The sequence below is a fragment of the Scomber japonicus genome, chromosome 10 (genome assembly GCF_027409825.1).
Source record: "Scomber japonicus isolate fScoJap1 chromosome 10, fScoJap1.pri, whole genome shotgun sequence".
NCBI lineage: Eukaryota > Metazoa > Chordata > Actinopteri > Scombriformes > Scombridae > Scomber > Scomber japonicus.
In genome coordinates, this window is record NC_070587.1 from 19,049,656 (window position 1) to 19,069,787 (window position 20,132).

Here is a 20,132-nt window from a genome sequence, read left to right on the forward strand (position 1 = left end):
ATGTGTTTGTGATTTCAACGACATATCTACATTAAAAGTTGGATGTTATTTAAACAATGTATTCATGTCTTAATTTATCGGAACCTTTCTGCCCCGGAACTATAGTCAGTGCACGGTGTAGTCGCCGTGCCGTTTAAAGTACAGGACTGTGCAACAACCACGGGATGTAAACAACCGCAGCACATGAGCAGAGATAACGTAACGCCTGTTGGACACGTTTATACAGTGACAGTGTGTGATTTAGTAGCATTTCTCTGCCTCTGATGGAGATTTTAGGCAGCACGTTTGATGACTCGGTGTTTTCGGAGGTGAGAGACCGAGTATGTGTGTCTCTGTCCTCTTACAAAGCCAAAGTGTGTGAGCCTCAGGTGAGTCTATCCAACACCAGCTGACTGACTGATATGACGGAATCATTTTCTGTTTTCTAGAAAGTTCCAGGAAATTATTAGGCAATTCAAAACCTGTAAGATAGATACAGTAACTGTTATACTTTACATGAAGTCTAGAAGAATGAGGTAGCCAAAGAATAAACTACACAAACAGGGCAGCATCAAATATGGTGATATCAATATTGTAAAGATGACTATTTGGTTCTTTCACTAAATTGTTCCATAATGAGGTTTTTGATAAACAATCATCATTAATGTGGAACAGTTACAACAGTTTGGTAAGACAACATTTATAATCATATCACAATATGCAATCTCTATCTAGTCTCATCACAATATCCATTTGGTATCATATTGCTATATCCAATATCATATTGATTAAATCCAAATACATGTTTTGGCTGCATTTTAAGTCAGTGATATTTGCAGGATAAGTAATGTGTTTGCTTCTAGTTTCAGTGAAACAGAACTTGAATACTGCTTTACAACATTTACTACTTACTACACTCACTGATCACTTTATTAGGAACATCTGTGCAATCTAATACAACAGCTCTGCCATCAATTTGTCATTTTTTACCAACCTTATACATTTTCGGTTTTGTTGATATTGTCAGAAAAGTGATAATCCTACTTTATGTTTATTATTGAAGCTGTAGTGGATAGTGCTGGTGTACCGGAGTAGAGCCTGACAGATATAGTGGTCATTATCGGCTGATATTGGCCTATCATAGATATATTGGTATCTATGTTTATACCATCCAATATGTACCCATTCTTTAGATTTAGAGGCAGCATTTGATGTATATTTAATCCTTTTTCATTATCCAGTGTTTATGTATACATATTAAACTCCCAGTGAAGTTTACTGTTTCATAGCACTAATGTCATTTTTATAAAAATTAAGTTTATTCTTAAACTGTAAAATATCACATTACATATCTTTGGTAACCACATTCGGGGAAAAAAGTGTATTTATGTACATATTCTGTATATATAAGATTATTGGCTGATATATCTATACAAAATGTTTCTATTCCCTACTATCCATATAGGCATCAGCCCCAAAAATCCAGTATTGGGCCTTATACTGGAATACATTATATTGCAGTGTTCCTAACCACCCCATTAACATGAAACATACATGATTCATACATGAAACCTCCCACTATGACTTCAATAACAATCGTAAAAAATAGATTTATCACCTTTCTGATAATGTCAACGAAAACTGAAAGTGTATTATCTTCGTGAAAGTAGAATTGATGGCAGAGCTCTTGTATTGGACTATATTAGATAACACATGTGTTCCTAATAAAGTGCTCATGAATGTAGATGTGACTGAGTATCCGGTATTCTATTTCTCTCTCTCTCTCTTTTCAGTGGTTTTGTGAGAGTGCTGCTCTCGATACGGATGATTCTCTGGAGAAGCAGAAAGTCTACAAGTTCAGAGGTGACTTGGCTTTGAGGCAGGGCAAATACCAGGTAACATAACATAACATTTCTATTCATCATCACACATTTAAAAATGTGGCCCAGTAATGTTTACAAAGGACAGGTGAAGTTGCATTTACATTTTGTGGAGGCTGATATGCAAAAGAGTAGCAGCGAGAGATATAAACACTATTTGAATGTTTCTGTAGAGCTGCTGTGGAGATAACACCAAACAGCACTGACTCGTTCTCACAGCCACATCAACACTTTACAACTGTCTGTCAGTTTCTGTCACGTATTGACCACTTTTTATTTGGGTTGCCATTACTTATAGGGCTGGGAAGGTTACTTTAGAAATGTAATACTAGTTACCCTATCCAAATTGTAAGAATCAATGTAACTATTTCAGTTACTTAACCAATGTAATGTTGATTGTTTTCAGCTGTTTGGGTAAGTGTACCCATTAAGCACCAAAATCTAAGTCCAGGTGTTTTTTATGGATACTGACATGATTATAAGGGAGATCATTTCTTATGAAGCAAGACTTATCTCTCATTTGAAAATGTATTCATTAGTTCATGCAGATGTTGGAATATAAAATAAAGATATTTAATGAAAAAAGTCAAAAGTCATGTTCAACATTTAAAAATAAGGGGAAAACCCTCCTGAGCAAAATCTTAAAGGTCTGACTTCAGATGTCACCCCCTTTCTGATCATCAACACTTACAAGTAACTGTAATTTAATGACACATTTGTTTCTCACTAACTGTAACTGATTATAGTTACATTTATTTTGTATTTAAATTATGTAATGCCGTTACATTTAACTAGTTACTCTCCAACACTGCTTATGACATGGAGAGTTATTACTCTCCTTTGTCATTTATTTATTATAGCCAGCAGTGTGTGTCACTGAGACATTTCCTGACAGCATTGAAATGTCTCAGGAATCACATTTAACTATTTCACATCGGAAGTCGGAAGTTTTTGGGTTTTTTTAAGGCTTTATTTTCTATCCTGGTGGTATGTATGTGTGGTATAGGAAGCCCTGGATGCGTACAGCAGCTGCCTGGAGTTGATCGCTGACAACAACCTGACCATCAGAAGAGATGTGCTGGAGGGAATGGCTCGATGCTACACCAAACTGGGACAGACAGAGCAGGCGCTTGAGTTGGCTGACATACTGGTAATTCTTCTGTGGGTTTTTCCATGCTGAACAGTGTCCAACACATGTGACTGTACCTAGAACAACCTGCAGTCAGTGTAAAAGCATTTGGATACACTGATTGCTAAAAACATCAGTGAATGGTAACAAAATACCTTAAATTTGTTGTACTTGATAAATAGTTACTGCAGCCATGATCAACAAAAGATTTAATCCTGATCTACATTTCCCATCTTGTAACAATTAAAGACCACCAAAGTGCAGATTTCATTTAGTATGTACTTAAGTTAGATTCCTTTTTCATTTTATTATTATTATTATATTGCCTTAACAAAAGAAAAGTGTGTTATAAGAAATAACGTTTAACAAAAACAAAATGCCATAAACTTAACATCACTGTTGACATTTCTTTAAGTGTACCAGTGTCTTAAACATTTAGTATCTTGACCTTTGGTTGGTTTTCATTCTCCTTTCATGGTGTGAAAATCAGTGTGTTGAGGCTTGAAACTATGTGAAAGTTTCGACCGAGCAGCAGCAGAGTCCACGTTTCAGCTCGTGAACGCAGTCCACACGGGCGGTCGCCTCTTACGTCTTAGAAGCTAGATTTTTCCCTACAGCACATGAACACACCACTCTGGAAGACTTCAAATTAATCTATGAAATAAAACCATAGCTTTGATAAAATGAGAGTTGACATGTCTTATGTACTGTTTCTCTATGTTGTGTCTCTGTCTCTCCAGAGCAAAGAAGCGTCCAACACCTGCCACCTGACGGGCCTCCTGCTGCTCAAGGTAAACACTGAGTAGAACACACACACATTTTTACCACTTTTGTTGACTGTGCTACATCTATATTTAAATAACTTGACAACCAATGCAAAGGGAGCTTTATTGATTATATGCAACATATATTTTTTTTTATTAAAGGTCAGCATCTACCAGAATTTCAGAGACGTAGGATCAAAGATGTCTTCCCTGCAGCAGCTGTGCAGCCTGCTGCCCTTTAACCCCTGGCACTGGTGCACCCTGGGGCAAACCTGTCTGCAGCTGCTAGAGAGCGACAGAGCCACAGGTAGGATGGAGTTCACTTCCTGTCACATTTAATAAAGTTTTCAGACCCTTTTAAGTTTTCCTCATTTTGTTGTGTTTCAGACTGGATTCAATTAATTTCTATCCCATCGGTCTACTCACAGTACTCCTTAATGACAAAGCAAAAACAGGTTTTTGGAGTGTTTTGTTAATTGTTATGACACTCACAGTTGAGCTCTGTTGCATCTTACTTGTATCAGTGCTCTTTTGGACATTTCTACAACTTGATTGGAGTCTTGTGCCTAATTGACACTGACAAAAAATCTGAAGCATAACAAAATGTGGAAAACTTTAAAGGGTCTGAACTTTCTGTATAGACTGACGATCTATCACTGATGATCTATCAATGAAGACGTAGGCTGTAAATGTGATTGACTTATCCTCATAACGTGATCTCCTTTATTTACCTTTACTAGGATCCTCTTCTCCACAGAAGTGTGAGCCAGCAGGAGAGCAGAAGGATGGAGAGATTGTGGAGCAACAGGTGGAGCTAGATGAGGACAGGATCTGGCTGAAGGCCTGCATGTGCTTCATCAGGACGAGGTACAGCTCACAAAGGAGAAGAGCACTCTCAGATCTGATGTGTTGTTTGTTGTCTGTAAGACAACATGTCATGTCTCCTTGTCTTGTATTTCTGTCTTTAGACTCTTGTTGAGAATCCTTCGGCAGCAGCAATCCTCCTTTGTGCTGCAGCGCAGTGAAAGCGCCCTCCAAACAACAGAAGAGGCGTTACAGTGGTTAAATCCCAAAGAAACAACTCTGCAGGCCATCACTGAGGTAAGCCAAGAGCTCCTGCTTTTGTGTAAGAATGTTATCTAAAAGGTAAAACGTTTTGAGGTAGGCGAAGGTGAGGGGCTGAGACTACGGATAGTATTTACACAGAATCACACTTTTCAATATGCCTGATTTTTTTGTTTCACCTCCCAGGTGATGTCAGAGGACCTGATCCCAGAGAAGATGAGGGAGGACTACCAGGACGGGGAGAGTTTGGGCAGCGTGTGTGTGCAGAGCTTCAGAGAGCGCTGGTGGAACAAGGTCTTACTGACTGGAGTGCTAGAGACTGATGGACGTTCACATCAGACAGACACAAAGTCCTGACGCTCTGGTGTTAACTGTTTACAGCTGGCGGGAAAAAAATCACTGTACATCCATCTAAGAGGAGAGAAACACACAGTGACAAACCAGATCCAACTCCAAAGACACCACTCCCTATAAAGTACCAACTAGTGACATTCTGTTGTAAAATCAGGGAACAAGAACTGCATTTACTGAAGAGCCATTTCATAGTTACACGTCACACATCGTTCCCCAAAACATATCACATATTTTGTATGTGTGTTCCTTTATGTGAAGCACAGTGAGAGCTGCACACTGGGGGTCAATCCCACAGCACCAAGCACTGAATGTGTCACCTTGGTATATAATTGATGGCAGTGATCCTACTCTGCATTGACAAAGGACACAAAAGGAGACAAAGTCAGACATTTTCAACTCTTTAATATTCTCCTCAAATGTAACTTGTGCCATAACATGTTTCATATCTTTTAATAAAACATATTTTGTTTTTACATTTGTTTGATTTTGAAGTTCATGTGTTGTTTCACAGCAGATATTTGTTTGACATGTTAGAACAGGGAGATACCTGGTATAAATTATAATGTTAATAATGGCTGCATCCCATTTATTATACCAGTGTCAGGTCCTTGCTATTGTGCAAATTGGGTTACTAGCACACACTAAATCTAACAGTAAGGCTTTTAGTTCCAGCTGTGTTTCTCCTAATATGACAAGTTTGAGTGACTGCTGTGAAAGTATAGTTTTAGATGCAGTCACTTCTCATTTGCATATTTATCTTCACAGTTCAGAAAGCAGTCCGCCTTCATTATTAACTGTTCTCACATTTCACAGCTGGTACTCCACTCTTAATAGTTTGACATTTTTGTTCTAAAATAAAATATTCACTGTAACCGAACAATAGTCAGGTGTTTTTGGGTTACATAGCAGAATATTGAACAAATGTACTGGATTCACTTTATACACCTACATTTCATTTTCACTTAATTGCCTGATTAGACCTCATCAGGACTATGGGTGTTTACAGACTGTGCTTCTTCTCTGTTAGTTCTGTTGTATCTGTCATGACGGGACAATGACACCTTCTAATTTTGTTAGAGTTTGTATAGAGATCAGATACTGTAACTCCAACCTGAGCAGAGGTCTAATCAGACGAATAACTGATAAAAAAAAACAGTGAGCATATGCAGCAAAGACTTTAAAAAATTATTTGACTGTTCAGTTGAAATATTACATTTTAAAATCAACATTATTAATGAAAGTCTAAAGTTGCTCCAGGTTTTGAACCACAAACCTGACTGTTAATTAAGATGATACCACCACATGTAAAATCTGCTTGTCCACAGTCTGGATATTGGTTATGTTTGGTTCAGGTCTGCTGTGTGTCAGTCACTCTGTCATACTCTTGCTCCTCACTAATGATGCCGTCCTGCTGTGAAATGATCTCCAGCCCAGTTGTCCACCTTTCTCCTGTCCAATCCCATAGGTGCCGCTGAATGAGCTCTGTCGAACTATGTGTCTGGGTCTTTCAGTGTAAATCCAGTTTAGGTTCAGCTTTGTTCCTGTAGCTGGTAAGAACCCTGGAGACTCTGTGGTTGGGTGTAACTGAAGGGGGGCCTGGCGGTGCCACTGTGGCTGGTCTTGCCTCCTGGTTCCAAAAGATAAAACTTGGGTTTCTAACCCAGATGTGTGGCCTCTTGGATGGGCTACAAAGTCCCCCTTTTGCATTAAGTTTAATGGGTAGCTCCATTGTCCTCTTTGTGCGTTTAAACCTGTAATGATCCCTGTAGGTTGTGTCATCCAGTGTATATTTCTTTGTTGAAGGAAAAGTGCTTCAGTACCAACATTATGGTGATCAACATTGAAAGGGGATTGATAATGGCCAGTGTTATGCTGTGCATGTGTCAGGGAGCCCATAGTGTTTGACTCTTGAAGCTCTGCAGCTTTTTCACCTGTGTTGGTGGTAGTGGTGGTGGTGGTGGTGCGACCAGTGAGCTGAGGTTGAATGTGTGAGTTGTCAGTGTGACTGAGAAGGTTTGAGTGACTGTGGATCTTGTTTTGAGCCTGAGCTTGTGTCTGGTTGTCATTCTTCTGTACAGATTCCATGTTTGTTTTTGCATCATGTTGGTTAAAGACAGCTCCTGCTGTATGCTTAGCTTTTTCCATAGAAACACTCTGCGTCATTCCTGCTTGAGCCACAGTTTTTGGGCACAGCTGTGTTTGGATTTGGGTTTGTGTAAAAGGTTTTGCCTCCGTTTGTGTATCTGCCATGTGCAGAGGATGTGTTTTACTGGTGCTGCTCTCAAATTCTGCATTGGGATTAGATAATCCACTACTTGGGACATCTGCAAGCATTTGCGCTTTTGTCTGAGTGTTTTGAACATCTTCAGGCTGACTGCAGTAAACTGTTTTGTTCTGGCTTGATTTCAGCTGACTGACGCTGTCATTTGATGTGGTGAAAAGAGGGGAAGTAATGAAGACGGGGACAGGTTTGGAGCTGCGGTAGAGCCTTTGGAATTCCTCATGGAAAGGTATGACTGTGCCACCCTTTAAAAGAACAGCAATACTCCGATGGACCTGCCAGGACAGCCAGGAGAAACTGAGGACACACACCCATACAAACACACCCATACAAACACACACATTAGGGGGCTACTGAGACCTGGTAATCAAAGAAAGCAGACAACGCATGCAAATAGAAATATACAATTTTTGCATATTAATCCCATGTACTTAGAAAAACCACCTCCGAAATGAGGTATTTCTGTGTGCACAAACAGTGTGTGTGTGTGTACTGTACCTGTATGAGCCAGTCAGCACCTCAGTCCAGTCAGTGATGATAAAACTCTCAGCAATTTGACCAGTCAGCTTCCTGCCTGTCTTGGCACAGTAAGTCTGTCCATCAACACTGCGAACTGACAGCTTCTACACACAATCACACACACACACACAAGATTGAATGAGTTGCACTTCAGGACACAGTAGAAATATCTGTCTGAAAAAGGGTCAATAAGTAGGCATGAAAAAATACAATGTGTCCAGTCATTTAAAAGTAGATGTGAAGCTTATATGAGGCTTCAGCAGTCTGAGTTAGTCATATGAAGTGGATATCTGACACATTTACAGTCTTTAAAGCATCAAACTCCCTCTTTGTGTTTGATCAGACAGTGCTGTGGTATAGTATAGTTACAAAAAGAGGGACTAATATTGAAAGATATCTACTTGATTTGACTCATTTGGATGTTTGAAGCTTCATATTAGATTCAGATCAACCTTTACATACATTTGTGCACAGAAGCAGGACTGTGGATTTTGTCCTCCATCACTTACATTGTAAGTGCATTATGAAGGGATCATTTAATGGTCAGCATGAACAGGAGGAATGATAACAGCAAGAAAAACCTGTTCCAGTGTTCATTCGGCTTCATGATATTTGTTTTAAGACAGACTTGAAAAACTATGAAGCCATGAAGTCTTTAAAAATCTAATCCCTGCAGTAGCAAATTAAATTAAAAAAAGGATTTAACGTAGCACTTTATTATGATTTTCTACTGTAGCGGATCATAAGAAACACACGCTTACTGTACATTGAATTGTCCAGTGACACATTTAGATCCTGATTCCCAATCCCATTATTCAAGAACCCCCAGATGGACCAATGAGCTACTGACACACGTCTCCTGCTGTACAATGCATAATTTAGTAGTATTAAGATTCAGATTTGGTCCTGACTGACTCTCCAGAAGTCTCCTGCTTTTTCACACACTTGTAGGCTTGTGCATAAAGCCTGCTTTTGCTCTCGTGCACAGTTTGCCCAAGGTGCACTCCATGCTCTCTGTGAGTCTACTGTTAGCATTTGGCAGGCAGCCAGACATCTGTGCTGTGTGCTGCTGCAGGGGTCCAACTGTCGTTTGATTTATGGTTGATGGTAACAGAAATAAGACACTAATTAAATTAATAATGATGCAGCAGGTTTTATAAAAGCAGCAAACATTAGACTTTTCTTTAAAAAAAACCCAAATCTCAGGTTTGACCTTTTTTATTTTATAGCTCAGTAAGGATTTGAATGGTATGTAAATAATATCAATAATAGAACAGAATTCAGACAGGTAGGCGGTGAGACAGGAAGACGGGTACACTCACAGGGAAGTTCTTGCTGTTGAGTTTGATCTCCTGCCACATGCTGACAAACACGCTCAGGTTGAGATGATCCAGCAGCAGATGAACGGACACGTTCCTCCTGCTCGCCTCCAGAAGATCACACAGCAACTCCACATCGCTGAAGTTGTCCATCACTATGAGCAGGATCTATACACACACACACACACACACACGCATGGTGACAGATCACTAAAGCCATCAATCATGTGCACAGACAGATACCACTCACTGTGCATCTGACCTTTTTAGCACACAAAATTAAATATTGACATTTTTCATATTCCCCCAAAATGGATAGCATGTTGTTGTTTTTTCCATTTAATGTGATGGCACCCCAACATACCGTTTTAGCCTTTCTGATGAACCCCCTCACCACATCTTTCATGCCGGCTCCCTTGCTGTCACACTGGAAAAAAACCTTGAGGGTGGGCCTGTCCTGGATTGGATCACCCCACTTCACATCTGGAGAGGGTCAAAATATTTGTTGAAATTCTGATTTGCCAAAAAATACCCCCCCCCCCAAAAAAAAAAGAAGCTATATTGAGTTGTCTGTACTTTATTTGTATCAGAGTAGTATCATGCTTCTGGGATACCTTTCACTCCAGGCAGCTCCAAGGCAGCCACAGTAGTATCACTGTTCGTGGACACTACAGGGCGTCGTGTGGGCGACTTGGAGTCAGCATGTGAGCTTTGCAACTCTGTCTCATCATCATCATCAGATGGACCAGAATCAACTGTGTAAAACAATCATTTAAAAAATACTTTATGATGCTGGAAATAACAGGACAAAAAAGAAGAAAGTTATAAAAATGCAAAGACCAACCTGTACCTGTGTTTGCATCCCTCACATTCTCCTTGATGTAATTTTTCTCTGCATTTGACAGAAAGTCCACCTCTCCCTCTATGTTTAACATCTCTTGGTATCCCTCTAAGCCCTGGTTGAGCAGACAGTCCGCCGCCAGCCGAGCACTCTCATTGTGGCTCAGATCCAACGAGGGTCTGCTGGCCACAAACTCATTGTAAGAGGGGGACGGGATGCGGAGGTCTTGAATCCGTTGCCTTAGCTTTCCTGCACGTTTTGGCGTCCTGTACCACACTGAAGAAACACTGCTGGCATCCATGGCAGCTGAATTCAAAATCCAAGTCTTGTTTTCTGCAGTTCAGTTAGTGGAAGATGTTAAAATGCCTCAATCTGGAATCTTGCGCACCCATAATTTAGCAGGGAATAAGTGAAACCATAAAACACCAGCAGCTGTGCGATGATGCAGCTGTGCCTGCTCCTCAAAGCCTGAACGGAATAATTCTCCAAGACAGAAGTGCAGGTGATAACAGAGTAGTAAACACAGTAAAGAGAACACGGGACCCGCCCAAGCTTAAGGCAAGGCATGATAAGACATGATGACAGGTGACAGCAGCAGTAAATGAAGGCGTGTTGGCAGATGAGAGCAGAGGGTGTGAAGTAAATGTTACTCAGTGAAAAACAAAAGCCTCAAGATATTTCTCTGTTTCTTTTAGGCATGAAGTTTGGTGTTTTTATTTGTTAATAATCAGGTCAGCAATGATTAAACAAAATATGTCCTCCAGACACCTAAGACAGGTGGATTCCAGGCAGGTTAGCACTGATGAATGATGGGTGGAGGGAAAGAAATGAATGAGTGACAGATATGTGCATAGCTGTCATTTCAGATCATGTCTAATCACACCTGGATGCTTAGTGGACCCGAAACTGTTCAGAGACAGAAAGTTCTTGGCACATTCATGTAAAGCAGAGGAGCAGATGCATATCAATCCTAATCAGTTTTTATAGTCATCACACTTTGACATCTGGACTTCAAGATTCCATCTAACCTGATCTGTGACTCTTTCACACATGCATATTATTCAAACTGTCTCATACAAGCAGAAACACAACCCAAGCGCCCTGAAATAAACCCACCAAAATGTTCAATCCAAAACTTGATTCATCTGATCTACACCAGCAATTTCATGCTTTTTTTATACATGAAATGACAGTAGGAGCTCATTTCCTGCACACAAATATATTTGCATTCAGTTCTTTCAAGTACATTCGGCTAATTTAAAAAAACACAATGATATGGCAGCTTTCAAATCATTTTTAAAAACATTTAATCTAAAACAGGTTTTATAAATAAGACAAGTCATTAAAATTCATTACAAAATTCAAAATGGAGCAAAAAAAAAGTCCAGATAAATCCCAATGAAACCATCCAATATATATGTTTTCATGAGATAACAGCCGCTAGATAAGACGCGTCATCTTTCCTGTTGTTCTAGTTTGCTCGAGACAAAGAATATGTTGAGTGACACATTGCGGACGCGGAGCAGTTTGTGGTCACTGGGAGACAGAGGACAGTGTGTGGACAGACTGCGAGGAGGCAGAGCTGCCCTCTCTGGCTCTGGCTGCCAGCTTCTGTCTCAGCTCTCGGACTTCCCTCAGCAGTTCTCTCTCGCTGCTGTCCAGCTGGGCGCGGCCTCGGTCCAGAGAGACTGACAGGAGACGAGAGGGAGAAGGACAAAACAGGAACATTATTAATATAAAAACTTAATAATCCTAATCCTCATATTTTTTTTGTTTGACTTTCTAGAAAGAGTGGAAGAATCTTGCTATATCCACATATTCACTTTGCGTTTTTTCCAACTGATCTTTATCTTTCTCTACTGACATTTTTTGTCACACCACCACCACCACCACCACAGATGACACCAATTTTGCATAATTTCCATTTGTTTGGTCAACAAAAACAAATGTCATTTCCACAGACAGAAACCCGTCAGACAGAGCCCGTCTTTAAATAAGGAACAAAAGAGGAGAGGAGCCAGAGGTTGTTATTTTGCCTCAGGGGAAGTAATATTTTCAGTAACTTACAGTTGGTGGAGGTGCTCTCTGAGGGTGATCTGCTGTTCAGACACAACATGTTGGTGCCAGCATTGGATTTGACTGCTGGACAGGCAGCCGTGCTTCCAACATCAACAGCAGTGTTGGCATTTTGTCTCTGAGGAAGTCCTATAGTCTGTCTCTGGCCGTCTGACACAAAACAAACGCTGTTACAGTCCATCCATGTTTGGATAACAGATCAGCTCACAAGCCACAAACAAAACTGATGTGTGTGTGTGTGTGTGTGTGTGTGTAGTAATACCTGTGTCTGCTGAACACCTTGGCAGACGCTGCTCCTGTAATTGGGCCCTCGTACTCATCACTTCATCCCACTGCAGCACAAAGACACACACACACACACACACACACACACACACACACACACACACACACACACACACACACACACACACACACACACACACACACACACACACACACACACACACACACACACACACACACACACACGGATCAGATATGCTTTCTTAATGAATAAAACAAATCGAACTATTTTGTGCTACTGATGTCATACTGTAGTGATTGTACATGTAAGAGTGAAGCCAACGCATCCTGTAAAATTGATTTGTTGGCACTCTTTCGTTGTTCTCACCTTCCATCCAGCCACATCTCTCACAGTGTCAGCCAGTCTCTCCTCCTCTGCCAGGGTCTGCCTGTGAAGCTCTGCCAGTCTCTCCCTTTTCCTCTCCTGCTCGGCGTCGACCTGCCGCAGGCGCTCTGCCACCTCTCTCTGCCAGTCCGACTCCAAGCCCAGCTGGCACGCCTCCGCCAGGGACTCCTCAAGGGCCTGTTTGAGTGTGTGGAGAGAAAGAGTGGCTTTGATAGTTTCGTGTAAATATAGAAACGATAAAGTGCGTCGAGTTAAGGTTGCCAACATATGCCAAAATTATAACATTGGCTCTTCTCAGTGCGCTGTTGGTTGATTTTCACTCGGACCTGCATGTTTGCCTGAACGCTGTGCAGCTGCTCTGTGTAGCTCTTCTCCTCTCTCTCTGCCTTCCTCATCCTCAAGTCCACTTCTTCTTCAACCTCTCGTCCCATGCGCTCCTGCTCCTTCAACAGGTTCTGAAGGAAACAAGAAAAAACAAGTAGAAGAAGAATGTACATACACATGTTAAAGGAATAAAGCGATAATATCAGCAGGAAGACATTGCAACAATCTTTAAGTGGTTATTGCATTAACTTAACATGTTTTATGTATATTTAAACAATCATTTTAATACTGTGGTTATGTCTCTGTTTTAATTGCTTATGACCAAAAGTGTCAGTTTTAATATTGAGTGAAAAAGCTCTAAAGATGACCAACTGATCTGTGATTACTGTCATATGTTTATCTAATGTCTGGTAAAAAACAGGAAACAGGGGTAACTTTTAAAGCTTTCAATTACATAAAAAAGAGGAAGAGAGGGAACTAAAAGTGAAGGCTGCAAGAGAGGAGTGAAGGCTGAATACAAGGTGTGTGTTACCTGTTCAAGTCGCCTCCTCTGAACCTCCAGCTCCATCTGTCTGACTTCCAGATCTTGGACTGCTGTGGCTGTTTCTTGCTCACAGAGATTCATCTGCAGCAGAACATGACAGTTATTATGCCCAAGAAAAAAAACAGATAACAGCCCTGTTCTCTAACATGATCAACCTAATATTGTGATTTTAATAATATCACTGATGATTACTACTGATTTATTATGACTGTGTCCCAAAAACACAGTTAAATGTTTTAAATACTAAGAACTGTTATGAATGAACTAGTTAGACAACTAATATATTCAAAGTAACTGTCCATACCTCCATCAAAGCTCAACAAGGAAACACTACCTGGGGGTAATTATGTAATTTAAAAAACTGTAACACTGGAAAACATCCACATCATTTGACCTAGTTTTTGCATGGAACGAGAACTGGATTGTGTGACTTGGTGCATTAATTGTATGTTTAGCTCTACTCATAAATAAAAGAACAAGCTATAATATACATGTTGTATATGAGCCGTGAGGAATGCTGTCGTCACCTTTCTACCGATCTCCTGGTCTAGTCTTTGTATCTGCGAGGCTTTCAGGTCCTGCTGGTGTTTGAGGAAACGTCTTCTAGTTGCATCTAGCAGCTGTAACTCCTTCACCTTCAGCTCCCTCTTCATGGCTGCCAACCTGCAGGACAGAGCACCAATTCTAATAAATCCCATCATTATTTTAAAATGTTTTATTTAACACTTATGACTTAAACTGCGGATGTGTGCGTGTGTGTGTATTCTGTTTGTACTTTTTCCTCTGTTGTGTTAGTTTTTCTTCTTCTTGTGCCAGGATGTTTCTGCGCTGCTCCTCTGCCTTTTGCAGAAGATCCTGCATTCAAATCAAAGTAGTAACGTGAGGAAGAAATGCAAACACTGGGTTTTACATTTAGGTGGCATCTCAAAAATCATTTTTACCTGTTGTGTGTAGTAGGCCTCCTCTTCAGCTTGGCGACGCACAAAATCTGCACGCATCGCTGACACCTCCTGCCTGATGAGACGATGCACGCACAGACTTTAATCTCTCAGTTGTGCTATCTAACATGAATTGTGGTTAAATAACATTTGTTTCTGCTATTGTAACCATCTGTAGCCTCACCTCTCGCGGAGGTACTCCATCTCCTGCAGCCGTATCTTCTCCCTCTCCCGGCTCTGATACTCCACTATGAATTCTGGGTAGTGGTTGAACACGGGGTACTGGCCCTTGGTCAGTGGTATGAAGTCAGAGAGCATTGTCCGGGGATGGATGTCAGCTGGGGTGCCGCTCATCAGCCTGTACGCTTCTTTTATCATGGCTCCCATGTCCAAGTTGTTACGATGGTGAAAAAAGTACTGAGGAGGGAAACAGGGGAGATGAGAATTTTAGAGAATGTTTTCTGGCTGACTCTGTTTAGTTTTAGATGTAGGAAAAGAAGAGGAGAGTTACCTCAAAGTCCTGTTTCTGGGCGCAGAGAAGAAGAGGTTCACGGCAGCAGGTGATGTAGGCCACGCAGGCCATGAGCAGGAATGATGGATGGTTGGAGAAGACGTTGTCAAAGAGCCTGAGCCACTCATCACGAGTTAAAACCTCTGAGAACAAGGTCTCCAACAGGGGCCACACATAGAGCTGTAACGGACAGACAGAGTCATTAAATGTGTAAACTCAAAACGCCGTCAGCCTGCAGTTCCAGGACGACCTGTCCAACCGCTAGTCCCCCCTTCACCTGCAGGTTCTATGTAGCTGTAGTTACCTGTGATGTAATGCCACAGTCCGTTAGGTGCTGCAGCAGCTCCTTGTCATGGTGAGCCAAGACGTTCTCCGCCATACTCAGGATGTTCAGAGGAGGGTTGGGGAAGTACTCGAACCAATGCTGACACCAGTTCACTGTGACATAACATAAAACATATCTAAGTCAATAAAGCTACTGCTAGAATGTATATCAAAATGACACTACCACACTGATGTAAATGAAAAAGTACCTATAACTGTGACCACCACCTCGAAGCAGAGCATTGGATTGTTCTGGAAGAGTTTGACAAAAGGGAAGGCTACCAGGGGAAGATACTCCACTTCTCCAAAAATGGATGCCCAGTGAGCTAATGCAGACAAAACTCTGTGGAGGGTGAATGGAGTGCTAAATTACAGATGTGTTGGAAAATTTGTGTTCAGATTGAACCTCGAAATGTTGTACTGAAGCTGTGAAGGGCAAAGCGGGTTGTGTAATTACCTCTGCAGCCCCCTCTGCAGCTTGTGACTTTTGATGGGGTACTTATCATGCAGAGTGAGGTAGGCTGAATGCAGGCCTTTATCTGTCAGACTGCTGTATGCTGCGTGGTTCTCTGGTAGACACAACAAGGAACGCCACACAAACATCCTGCAATACACACACACACACACAAATGTATCATGTAAATAAATACATAGATACCAATACATGCAAACATGTTAGGGTCATGAGACGAAATGCATGAATCCTCCACTTGTGACAGTAATCTTTACCTGTATTTAGCAGGATATTCTCCAAATGCTTTGAGCAGAGCCACCAGTCGCTTCTTATTCAGACCAGCAGGGAGCTCATTCTTTTAGAGGAAATACACAAACATCTTTATAATGCATAAATAAAACTTTACATCATTCTAAATAAAAGAAAGAAAAAAGAAAGTACTCCAGTAGGAACTTAAAAAATGAACAGCGGCATATGTGTTTGTATGTAGCTCCTACCTCTTTATCCTCAGCTGTACCAGAACCAGCAGGGGGTCTCAGTATCTTAACCTGTGTCCGGCTTTTTGCTTGTCTCTGAACGGCCTCTGACTTGACCTTGACCTTAAGGTTTGACAGTTGATCAGCTTCAGCATCAGAGACTACAGCCACCTGGGAGGGAGGAGGCTGAGGAGGAAAGTTAACTACATGTTAGGTTAATATTCACCATGTCTCATATGCGGACACATACAGAACATGCTTAACACCTGGTGCATCATTTCATTGACTGTTACCTTGTTTAACTCCTGTGTGAGACTCTGAACACTGTACACATTGATGCTGCCATTATCCATGATGGCCACGACGTGTCGGCCGTTGGGGCTGACTGACACTGTGGTGATGGCGTCGTCGTGGGAACCAATGTGGAAGAGAAGCTTGCAGGTGTGAATGTTGATGAAACGCATCATGCCGTCCTGGCTCAATACACCGAGCGTCTACAAAAAAACGAACATGAACAAATGAGATTCCATAGCGAGAGAACAGAGGAGATCAGAGGGGAAAACAGAGGTCCACTGGTCCTGCTGTGTGTGTACCTGGTTGGCTCCTCCGTCAAAGCTGTCGGCCAGGAATTCCAGCTGTCTGACGGTTCGAACCTGCGTGGGCATCTGAACCACCCTGACCAGCTGCTGACTGTCCAGACACCACAGATGCAGCAGGTTGGAGCGCCCACCAGCAGCAAGGCTCTTTCCATTGCTGTCAATGTAAAACAGTTACATCAGTGCTCTGGTAAAACGTTGTGAAACACAGTCATGAAGAAATACACTAAACTTCTATACAGTCACTGGCTGGGGTGTAAGAGACCCACCGCGTAACAGCAAAAGCCTTGTAGGAGATTTTGGGTCCACAGTCAGGGACAGGCAGCTGGTATTTGCAGAACAGTGTGTCACTCTCCCAGGCAAAGATGGAATCATCGCTGAAACAGCTGAGGATGGTGTTACTGAGAGGCAGAAAAAACACCTGCAACACAAATAAGAGAGTGGCATGAACATGAAAAGAAGCACAAAGCCAAAATCAGAGCTACCTTAAATTTAATTGATAAAAATCCTTAGCTGACCAAAACATCTACACAAACTACATGAAACTTACTAAATTACATTTTTCTTTAATGAAACTGGCAGCTAGCTAAGCAGCATGTTTGCATCTTTACCCTCTGTATGCCGACAGACTGCTTGATGTTGAGCTTCCTCTTCCTCTGGAAGGTGTCCAGGTCCCATAGCTGAGCTGTGTCTGAAGACGTGGTGATGGCGTAGCGGCCTGAGCTGTGGACAGAGATGGACGAGACTGCTCCCTCATGACCACGCATCCAACTGACCAGCTGCTTTGTGTCTGAGCAAATAAAGAGAAGGGAAAATAGCAGAGAACAAGTTTAGTTACAGTTAATGTGGTGGTGAGTGATGAACAGAAGCAAATGACACACTTTCTTGGCTATACGTCAAACTGACCAGCTGCTTTGTGTCCAAAAGAAAGAGAATACTGACTTTTGTTTGTTGTTTAAAGAGAGAATATAATGTTAGGAGTATAATTTGATCTACACAAGAAAGCATCATAAAACAAAAGACAATAAATAAATAAATAAAACGCATATAAATAGCAACTTTATTCATTCACTACCTTTGTCAAAGCACTTGATGGTGTAGTCAGTCAGAGCCACAAGGAACTCTGTGGTCCTGCGGAGGCTGAACGCCAGAGCTGTGCAGGCCTGTCCTGTCTTCTGCACCAGACGAAATCTGTCCAATAAGAACAAAAAAAGAATAAAATTGAAAAAGTTAGAGGTGTGTGGATATTTTTTGTGCTCTGAATAATTTACATTTAAATGACTATAGCAGAACATACGGGCACAGTAATGACCATAAGATCTATAGAAATGCTCCCATGTAAACATACATATACAAAATAATCCAGGTGATAAAACAAACACCCAAACCACAAAATTATTCTGGGGCTTCTGAGCTGTAGCATGGAGCCAATCACCTGTTTCTACTGATGTCAAAGACATAGATGTTGCCATGGTGATCGCCAGCAAGGAAGGAATCTCCTGTGGTGTCAAAGGCCACATGGAGGAAACGCACCGTCTTGGCCTGCTGAGCAGTGCGGACCACAGTCACTAACACACTGTGAAAGACAAACAGCACACAATACTGTACTCAGATAATAAACCACACATGAGTGAATCATGGCTGCTCTCTAGTGGTTACAACTGACCCTGAGAGAAATGGCTGAACAGTTAAGTGTTGTAACTAAACCGTTTGACCCAATTATGCATGAAAAGATACACATGGATGACAAATTAAAAGGAAAAAGTGTCTCTGTAAGACGTTCAACCAGAATGACCCTCCGCAACAGCCTCATTGGCACCAATTCTTATGAAGTCTATGGAAGGAAACAACACTATTTATTTATAAAGGATATGTTTTGATGATGGTAGTAAAGAGCGCTAATATGTCAGTCTCATTATCTATAGATGTTAAATGAGATGTTAATGAGAAACTTGAGATTTGGCAGCTGTGAAGGCTGTGGATATGATTCATTTTCATTAAACCATTTAGAGACCTCCTGTTTCCTGAAAGGAAGCATGAAGATGAAATTGCCCACCACTATTTTAAAACCACAACGACGTAATACTGTCACGATGAAGAAATATCATATCTTGTTTATTTTTATTATTGTATTGAAGAGGTCTGGTCCAACTGCAAAACAATTGGTTCTTAAGTGGGTTAATATTAATTCATATTCATTTTACTGTATGAGTAGCCTCATATTTTATCCATTTAGCTACATTTGATGGTAAACTATCTTTCCTGGACAGACTTTTAATTAATTTGATTAACCTTTTCCTCCAGTAGACAGCGCTGCCTGTACCTGAAATTGAATAAAATGTGCATCCGAGTTTCTTACATGACCTGCCAGTGTTTCACATGTCGAAATCAGCTGGCTCTCTGGATGCACAAGTACTGACAAGCTCGGAAAGTGTGACTAATCTAAATCCAATTCAAATCGCAAAGCAGTTTGCTACATTGCAAGGTTATTTTAGGTCTAAAAGTCTATCACAGAGACATGTTGCAACACCTCCCTGCAGCATCAGGTGCACAAAACAAACTAATGAAGCAGCAAATACAGATCAACTCAAACGTTGCTACCTTTTCCCCGGTGCTGGTTTTCGATGCCAGACTTTCCCCTCCTCTTTGTTTCCGATGTCCGTCACCTCCATTTTAAATAGGTTTGTGGAAACTCGGATGATAAAAAAGTTTAAAATGCGATGCACTTTAATCAATGTAATATTTCGTTGCCGGTTTAGAGTAGCGGTGCTAGTTAAAGTGCTAGCCAGCTAATCTCTTTGCTGGCGGAGCGAACAGCGCGAAATTTGAAAAAAGGTAACATTGAGTCTATTTAACTTCATGTAAAAACACAGAAGATGTAACGAGCGTCGAGGAAAGCTCACAAATGTTTACTGTTCATCAGAAAAGTGAAATTGTCCCCCAAAAGTTTCACATTATGTTATCAATTTTGTTCAACTTCAGTGTTTTGAGGTCGTTATTTTGACGCCTAAAGTCGACGTAGTAGGTAAACAGAGAGATGCATATTGGGAGTTGTAGTTCAGAACGTCAACAATTCTTCCAGTGCGTAAACTAAAAATGCATTCATTTTTATTTTTTATTTTTTATT

At 41.1% G+C, this 20,132-nt stretch overlaps 3 protein-coding genes across 3 annotated transcripts; 1 reads left to right on the forward strand and 2 right to left on the reverse strand.

Moving 5' to 3' along the window:
* Nucleotides 1–186: 186 nt before the first annotated feature.
* Nucleotides 187–5,606, forward strand: zgc:101716 (uncharacterized protein LOC492784 homolog). Its single transcript, XM_053327122.1, has 8 exons — nt 187–368; nt 1,773–1,874; nt 2,866–3,009; nt 3,729–3,779; nt 3,915–4,059; nt 4,493–4,619; nt 4,721–4,853; nt 5,004–5,606. The coding sequence occupies exons 1-8, from the start codon at nt 264–266 to the stop codon at nt 5,172–5,174; spliced, it is 978 nt and encodes a 325-aa protein (XP_053183097.1). The 5' UTR covers nt 187–263; the 3' UTR covers nt 5,175–5,606.
* A 1,094-nt stretch (nt 5,607–6,700) lies between these two features.
* On the reverse strand, nt 6,701–10,432 carry LOC128366861 (protein FAM83A). The gene is made up of 7 exons (XM_053327629.1): nt 10,141–10,432; nt 9,905–10,045; nt 9,655–9,773; nt 9,294–9,458; nt 7,951–8,075; nt 7,103–7,749; nt 6,701–6,798 (listed from the first exon to the last, which is right to left on the reverse strand). The coding sequence occupies exons 1-7, from the start codon at nt 10,430–10,432 to the stop codon at nt 6,701–6,703; spliced, it is 1,587 nt and encodes a 528-aa protein (XP_053183604.1).
* Nucleotides 10,433–11,414: 982 nt separating this feature from the next.
* tbc1d31 (TBC1 domain family, member 31) lies at nt 11,415–20,091 on the reverse strand. The gene is made up of 23 exons (XM_053326784.1): nt 19,607–20,091; nt 18,441–18,581; nt 18,081–18,196; nt 17,617–17,795; nt 17,275–17,426; nt 17,003–17,162; nt 16,703–16,903; nt 16,431–16,595; nt 16,209–16,288; nt 15,937–16,083; nt 15,689–15,822; nt 15,460–15,593; nt 15,156–15,335; nt 14,829–15,061; nt 14,648–14,720; nt 14,482–14,561; nt 14,234–14,369; nt 13,695–13,787; nt 13,165–13,293; nt 12,821–13,015; nt 12,470–12,539; nt 12,199–12,357; nt 11,415–11,819 (listed from the first exon to the last, which is right to left on the reverse strand). Exons 1-23 carry the CDS (start codon nt 19,675–19,677, stop codon nt 11,665–11,667), a joined length of 3,183 nt encoding a protein of 1,060 aa, XP_053182759.1. The 5' UTR covers nt 19,678–20,091; the 3' UTR covers nt 11,415–11,664.
* Nucleotides 20,092–20,132: the final 41 nt, after the last annotated feature.